Source organism: Tachypleus tridentatus, chromosome 6 (assembly GCF_004210375.1).
Source record: "Tachypleus tridentatus isolate NWPU-2018 chromosome 6, ASM421037v1, whole genome shotgun sequence".
NCBI lineage: Eukaryota > Metazoa > Arthropoda > Merostomata > Xiphosura > Limulidae > Tachypleus > Tachypleus tridentatus.
In genome coordinates this window covers 151,048,401-151,055,623 of record NC_134830.1, presented here as the reverse complement: position 1 = coordinate 151,055,623, position 7,223 = coordinate 151,048,401, and the positions used below count along the sequence as shown (strand labels likewise).

Here is a 7,223-nt window from a genome sequence, read left to right as displayed (position 1 = left end):
AGCATTAACAAGTAAATATAGTAATAATAAATTTAATTGTCGTTGCTCTGGTCAAGTAAAAAATTTACTGCACATTAAATAAATACAATTATACTATAGAAAACACCCAGATACTATGTAGGAAAACAAATATAAATAAACTCTACTTATACAGCAACTAAAACCAAAATTAAACCAATATAAAGGAACACCTTTATACCTATACTAATTAATAACCTAACATACACCTGTAAAGTCCCCTACAGTTCGGTACCCGTTTATATTCTCGTTTCTAAGACATGTGTCCGTCAACGGTCATATTCAAACACTCTCTCTTTGTTAACCTGAAGATGACCTAAGAAGGTCGAAACGTTGTTCTCACGTTATCAGTAAAAGTGTTAACATCCATACCAGCCGTTCTGAAATACATTTTTATTTCGAGTGGGTTTCTCGTCATCAAGAAAATAGTGAAAATGTTTTTTTATCGTAAATATGTTCAATGTGATTCGAAGTAAGAGGGGTGTAAAACAAACGCAGCCTTTCATATTTCTTTTTTTTTCTTGTCTTCTTCAAATTACCGCATAATAAACTCTTCGTTCAATAACATAACTGATATCGTATGGGCGATAAGAGAAAACAAAAACTGTAGGAAACGGTGTTTCTTATATGTTATGTGATATTATGAAAGGTAACCTTTTAATGTAACGTCGGAAAAATAAAGTTAATAGTTGATTCGTTTCTATAACCGTTTTATTTTGCTTGTGGCGTTTAAAACCGTAACTTTTCATCTAGGTTGTTATTTATATAAAATTAATTAAGCGGAAAGAAAATGCTGTTGTTGTCGAGATATATCTTCACACTTACTAGGTAGCGCTGTGTTCAACTGGCATCATGAGTTGGGAAAGAGAGCGTGGATGTGTAATTCTGTATCTTGCGCAATATAAGAGTAGATAGTGGAGAGATATAGTTTTCAAGTAGTGAGTACCGCTAAAACGATACTACTGTACCAGCAAACCACAATTTTGGTAGAAAATAAGCATAATATTAATAGTGAGTGATTAGTACAAGTAATATATGTTAAAAAAGAATAAGTTCAGGGATTTACCAAGTACGATTGAACTAAAAAGTTACATTATGTTAATTTTTGATAATTTTCGAAGTTCACAAGGTTAAAATAAGTTGGGTGTAATATTTTAAAGCAGTGAAATATTACATCGTCTTAGGTTAAGCGTGATGCCAATAGACTTATACAAGTAAAAGAAAAAAACATTAAAATAATATATAGAAGTGCAAGGTGCCTTTAGTTTTTAATTATTTTTTTAAAGAATATATTTGAAGAAACACCTCTGATAAAAAGAAATGGGCAAATTATAACCCTGTATACTTTTCTATAATTCTGTTTTCTCTCTCTCAACATCAATGTATAAACATTTACACAACAATCAGAACGAAAATTTCAAAACTCGCAAACAAAACTGACACTAATACACCAAACAACTCAACATTACACTGCAGTTTACCATTCATCCCTGGCATCAACTCAAAAAATAACACTTTTAGAGAACTTGCCATCAAACAAAATTTCTGTTGATGTGAAATTTGCCCCAAAATTTGACACTAAACTAAAATCATTATTAAATAAAATTTATATAGAATTGCATAGTCTCATTGTAATTTGAGATAATATGCAATAACTGTTCAGAACTTTCGTTAAAAAAAAACTGGTAGAAAATAAAAAAACCCTCCCATGTTTATCACTATTGCAACTCAAAAAAACAAACAAACTAGTATATCCATACAAAACACTGATTTTAAAGAAAAAACTTAACTTTAATAAACACAAAATAGAACAAGAGGAAAACAGCCCCACCAAAAATCAACATTCCAGGGTACCAAGATACATAAAATGTGAAGAAATATCATGTGATATGTACATATATAAATTAGCTTTTGTATCTCAGTAAGTTATTAGTATATATGTACACATATATAAATTAGTTTTTGTATCTGATGTATCTTACAATGTGTACATATATAAATTGGTTTTTGTATCTTAGTAAATTAATAGTATCTGATGATGATAAAATCTTGAAATGTCATACATCTATAATGAAGTTTGTCGTTACCCAGTCAAGCAATCTCAAAGCTTTTGTTTTCTTAAAAGTGGGTCCCTCAGTACAAAGTAAAATATTGTTAAACTCCTACAAGATTCCAGGCTCCACTTCTGCTATTAACAACTTGTTCCATAACTGAAGTATGTCGTGTATTATGAAATAAAATTGTTACTGAAGTCTTGTTAATTTTAAGCTAATCATCCTGTTCACTTTAGGATACAGCTAAGTAAAATTAGAAGCTTTTTATGGTGTTGTTTTATTGGATAAGCCTTGATAAAGAGCATTTCTTACCTTTCTTTTCTAAAATACAAAAGATATGTTAATTATTTCTTATAAGACATTACTTCCAGCCTCAAAATCATCTTGAAGAATCCTGATTTTCCACTGAATGCTCTCTAATAATTCAACATCCTTTCTTAAATAAATAGATTAAACCATAGACAACTCCAAGCAATGCTTTTATATATATACACCATTAATAGTAATGATAATATGATTTGTAACATTCATGTGTTTGCTTATTAATAGAAAACTGGAATTGTTAATTGTAGGCTTGTTTCAAATAAGCAAAAAACAAACAAACTTTTATCATTCGTCCCCAGTTTTCTTCTTTGCTCTAGAAAGTTGTGTTCAACAACAAATGTAGTAAATCATATCTAGATATGAAGTACGTATATGGGAAATCTATGTTTTATTATGTCTCTTTTTATTGCAGGATTCTTATAATGTTCATCAGAAATCTCGATGAAAACCTTAAGCAAACATCTCCTGTATTTTATTTTATACCAGTGTAAAATGAACCTGTAAAAGTAGCTGTTTCTTCTAACTAAATATATTAAAGTAACTTATGTGAATCCAGTTGATATTTTTATGCATTTGATTACATAATAGCTTAGGTTGGTCTGTTGTGGTTCAGGCATGAAAGTACTGGAATATTTCTGTATATTAGGAAAAATGAAAAGAAAGTCATTTCAGAGAATTGAGTGTCCATTTTAGCCTATTTGTAAAATTGTAAATTAGTTGTTTAATAGTTGTTTTTCTTTTCTAATTCATAACGTATTTTACAGGTAGTTTTGAGCCTTTGAACATGTTGCTATACAATGTTTTCTTTCATTGTTAGATTACAATGACTGGAACTTTGACAGACTTGTGTGAGGAGCTTGATAGGCTGGTAATTCAGGCTCTGACTTTAATTTCAAGGTTTCTTGAGTCTCAACAAGAACTGAATACATTGATAAAGGATGGATTTTTGAACATGTCCAAGGCCCGATACTGTATGGGCAGTCATCGAGTTAGTATAGTTCAAGTTGACCTGCAAGAATCAGTAGCACGTAAGGTCGTTACGTACCGTGAGGTTCACAGCAACAACCTGCTTTACAGGCAATATGAAATCGCTTCTGGTGATGCAGTATATACCACCACACTGAAACCAGCTGAAGTGAGGGAGGGTAAGATAAGAAAAAGACAAAAACAAGAAAAGACAGTGAAGGAAGTGAGTGATACTGAAAAAGAGATAGTATCTACAGTTACAGAGTTAGTAGAAAGTCAGCCAAAGAGTCTAGAAAACCTGAAAGTTAATGTAGGGAATGACGTTGACCCACTCAAATGGTTTGGAGTTCTTGTATCACCCAGTCTTCAGCACTGTCAGCAGAATTTCCAACAGATTCTTTTGGTAACTGTTGACTTGGCTTCAGTACAGAGTGAACTACTTGCTGTTATCGATAGGTTTAGGTCACTTTTGAAGGAAAAAAGCACATTAAAGCAACAAGTTCTATTAACTGAAACATGAGAGTAGGCTAAGTAGAAAAATAGTTGCATATAATTATGTGGACTGTAATAACTTTCAAACTGTTGATTGTTGCATATTTCCTTTCAATGGTAAAATGATTTGCAAGAATAGTGAAGATTTACCTGTCAACTGGCTGGGTCCAGTGGTTGTTAATAACAGTTTATGACAAAATAATAACCTGAGAAATTAACCTTATAGAAATTAAGATATTTCATCTTTTTATCAGTTTTTTTGTAATTAAACATCTTTACCTTGTGAAAATGCTCTCAAGACTTGTTTTTTGTAAATTAAACATTTCTTAAAATAAAACGTACCACATGTGGAAAGTAATTTTTTTTTCTTGTACAGTGCTTGTAATATAAAAAATTCTGTAATTGTTTACGTTTTGTAAGTAAAATATTAGTCTGTTATAAGTTATCTTTCAGTTATATATCTAATGAGTCTTGTGTCTTTCCTTTTAATAACTAATGTCCTGTAATAAAACAAATATTAAAAGTATGATTCTCATTTTGTGTAGTTTTTGTTATCACTGTTATAAAACAATAAGAATAGTTTATACCACAGAAACAGACTTTAGATTTTGGGTATAATTTTCTAATTTATTACCTCTCTCTGTGATGACAAGAAAGCCCACTTGTAGAGAAAAATATATACGTAAAAACGGCTGGTATGGGTTGAGAAAATATTTTATGTAGGTTCACGACGATGACTGAAGAAAGTCGAAACGTTGTTCGCTCCTCTACATAAAAACTTTCTCTACCCATACCAGCCATTTTCACAAAAATATTATTACCTCTGTTCTGATCCCACACCTTTATAGTTCAGAAAGAAAGGTTCTATTGTAACATTCTGATTTGTGCCAGATATAGTATGTGGTTACATCACGTGTTGTATCGACACTGACAGTCATACCAATATTCTGTTGCATTTAGAAATATTTATGCAGGTTGGATTTAGTCCTCGAGTACAATAATACAAAAATGTTGCAAAGTAGTAAATCTAGCCCTTTCTAAGTTGTGATTGTAACTTTATAAAGGGAATACAAACTTGGCCTCATTGTAAAGGTACATGCACTATGTTTTATCTTATTATTTTCAAAAGCATTTGTTGGCCAGGTTTTGAAGCTCTGCTAAGAAAAGAAAATTATGAGGATCTAACAAAAACTAAGGTTCATTATTACCTATATCATTCTAGACATTCAAGTTGTAATAATGATTTTTGTCCAGAGGTGAAAGTCCCAAATAAAGGGAGGTATTCAACAGGTTGGAGTGAACCTGTTTTTGGAAAAGGAAAAAAAAAATTGTGTTAATGTAAAAAAATTACAAGGTAGCTCAAATAAGCCATGGTACCACCTTAAAAATAAGTTCCATTTTTCAGTACCAGTAGGATGTCATGCTTGTTTTTGACTACATATCATGAGATAATATTTAGTTTTCTTACATGAGGGCTTGTGACGTGAGGATTCCTACTTTAACTGTGTACTTCACGTAATTTATCTGAAAGTTTTTTAAATTTTTGTTGTTGCCTAGAACCACCTATATCACAGGAAGAACATATTTCATATCATCTATTGAAAATGTGTAAACTTATCACATTCAATTTCCCATTGTACAATTATTTGTTTTTTGCATATTTTTCTGTCTGTTCACATTATCCACAGAATGGTAGCTTGCAGGTTGTAAAATTGAAAATAAAATAAACTGTTCCATTTGCAGTGTATTGTCTATAGTGTGGGTTAAACACAGATCTGCAGAGCTCTATATTTAAATAAGAGAAGTCTTTGCTTTAAGATATTATTTTATAATATTTGTTGTTTTTGTAAGGTAGCTTCAGTGGCACTGAGAGCTAGCACAGACCCTGGGGCAAACATCATTGTTTTTGTAAGGTAGCTTCAGTGGCACTGAGAGCTAGAACAGCCCCTGGGGCAAACATCATTGTTGTTTTTGTAAGGTAGCTTCAGTGGCACTGAGAGCTAACACAGCCCCTGGGGCAAACACCATTGTTGTTTTGTAAGGTAGCTTCAGTGGCACTGAGAGCTAGAACAGCCCCTGGGGCAAACATCATTGTTGTTTTTGTAAGGTAGCTTCAGTGGCACTGAGAGCTAACACAGCCCCTGGGGCAAACACCATTGTTGTTTTTGTAAGGTAGCTTCAGTGGCACTGAGAGCTAGCACAGCCCCTGGGGCAAACATCATTGTTATTTTTGTAAGGTAGCTTCAGTGGCACTGAGAGCTAGCACAGCCCCTGGGGCAAACATCATTGTTGTTTTTTTGTAAGGTAGCTTCAGTGGCACTGAGAGCTAGCACAGCCCTGGGGCAAACATCATTGTTGTTTTTTGTAAGGTAGCTTCAGTGGCACTGAGAGCTAGCACAGCCCTGGGGCAAACATCATTGTTGTTTTTGTAAGGTAGCTTCAGTGGCACTGAGAGCTAGCACAGCCCCTGGGGCAAACATCATTGTTGTTTTTGTAAGGTAGCTTCAGTGGCACTGAGAGCTAGCACAGCCCTGGGGCAAACATCATTGTTGTTTTTGTAAGGTAGCTTCAGTGGCACTGAGAGCTAGCACAGCCCCTGGGGCAAACACCATTGTTGTTTTTGTAAGGTAGCTTCAGTGGCACTGAGAGCTAGCACAGCCCCTGGGGCAAACATCATTGTTGTTTTTGTAAGGTAGCTTCAGTGGCACTGAGAGCTAGCACAGCCCCTGGGGCAAACATCATTGTTGTTTTTGTAAGGTAGCTTCAGGGGCACTGAGAGCTAGCACAGCCCCTGGGGCAAACATCCTTGCCAAATCCCCATTTTCTTGTTTAACATTTTAAATAACTTATTGAAAAGGTTCTAAACTAGTACAGCAGAGCTTTTAAAAGCAAAATCATTTTATCTCACAATAAAAACAAATATTTATTAAATCTAAAAGTAGCAAATGTAAATCTATTACTTCCCAATCATTCTTCACATGTCAAGTGTTGATGTGCAAAGAAAAACAGAAACTTTTTTTTTATGACTTAAATAAAGATACAACCAAAAGTTACTTTGCAGACTTTGACACACGGTTTCATTTAGCAGATGTCCACCCACCATTTTGTCAGCAGGCCTGGGTAGTTCACATTGACTGACCACTTTAAAATAAAGTGTGTTCAATGTGTATATATATCATTCTTCATTTTGTTCTTCTGACTAGTTGGGCAAACTCACAGTTGTTGTTTAACCTCCATTACATTTTCAGGTAATTTGTTATTATTATGAAACTAACTTTTCTGTTGAGACCGTAAGGAAATTCTTTAATCAGTCTGTAATATACTGAAGTTCATAGATCATTTTTAAAACATCTCTAATTAATTGAACAT

General features: G+C 33.3%; 1 protein-coding gene across 3 annotated transcripts; it reads left to right on the top strand.

Moving 5' to 3' along the window:
* The first annotated feature begins 820 nt into the window (after nucleotides 1-820).
* Nucleotides 821-4,388, top strand: LOC143254052 (vacuolar ATPase assembly protein VMA22-like). 3 transcript variants are annotated; one of them, XM_076508794.1, is made up of 2 exons: nucleotides 821-956; nucleotides 3,214-4,388. In XM_076508794.1, the coding sequence occupies exon 2, from the start codon at nucleotides 3,220-3,222 to the stop codon at nucleotides 3,880-3,882; it is 663 nt and encodes a 220-aa protein (XP_076364909.1). In that variant the 5' UTR covers nucleotides 821-956; nucleotides 3,214-3,219; the 3' UTR covers nucleotides 3,883-4,388. The 3 variants fall into 3 exon arrangements, with proteins under 3 accessions (XP_076364909.1, XP_076364908.1, XP_076364910.1); XM_076508793.1 differs by having other exon boundaries at nucleotides 858-1,029; XM_076508795.1 differs by having other exon boundaries at nucleotides 862-1,004.
* Nucleotides 4,389-7,223: the final 2,835 nt, after the last annotated feature.

Bases quoted from the DNA above. Each gene is read 5' to 3' on its own strand.
- LOC143254052 (XM_076508794.1), top strand. From the start codon at position 3,220: ATGACTGGAACTTTGACAGACTTGTGTGAGGAGCTTGATAGGCTGGTA.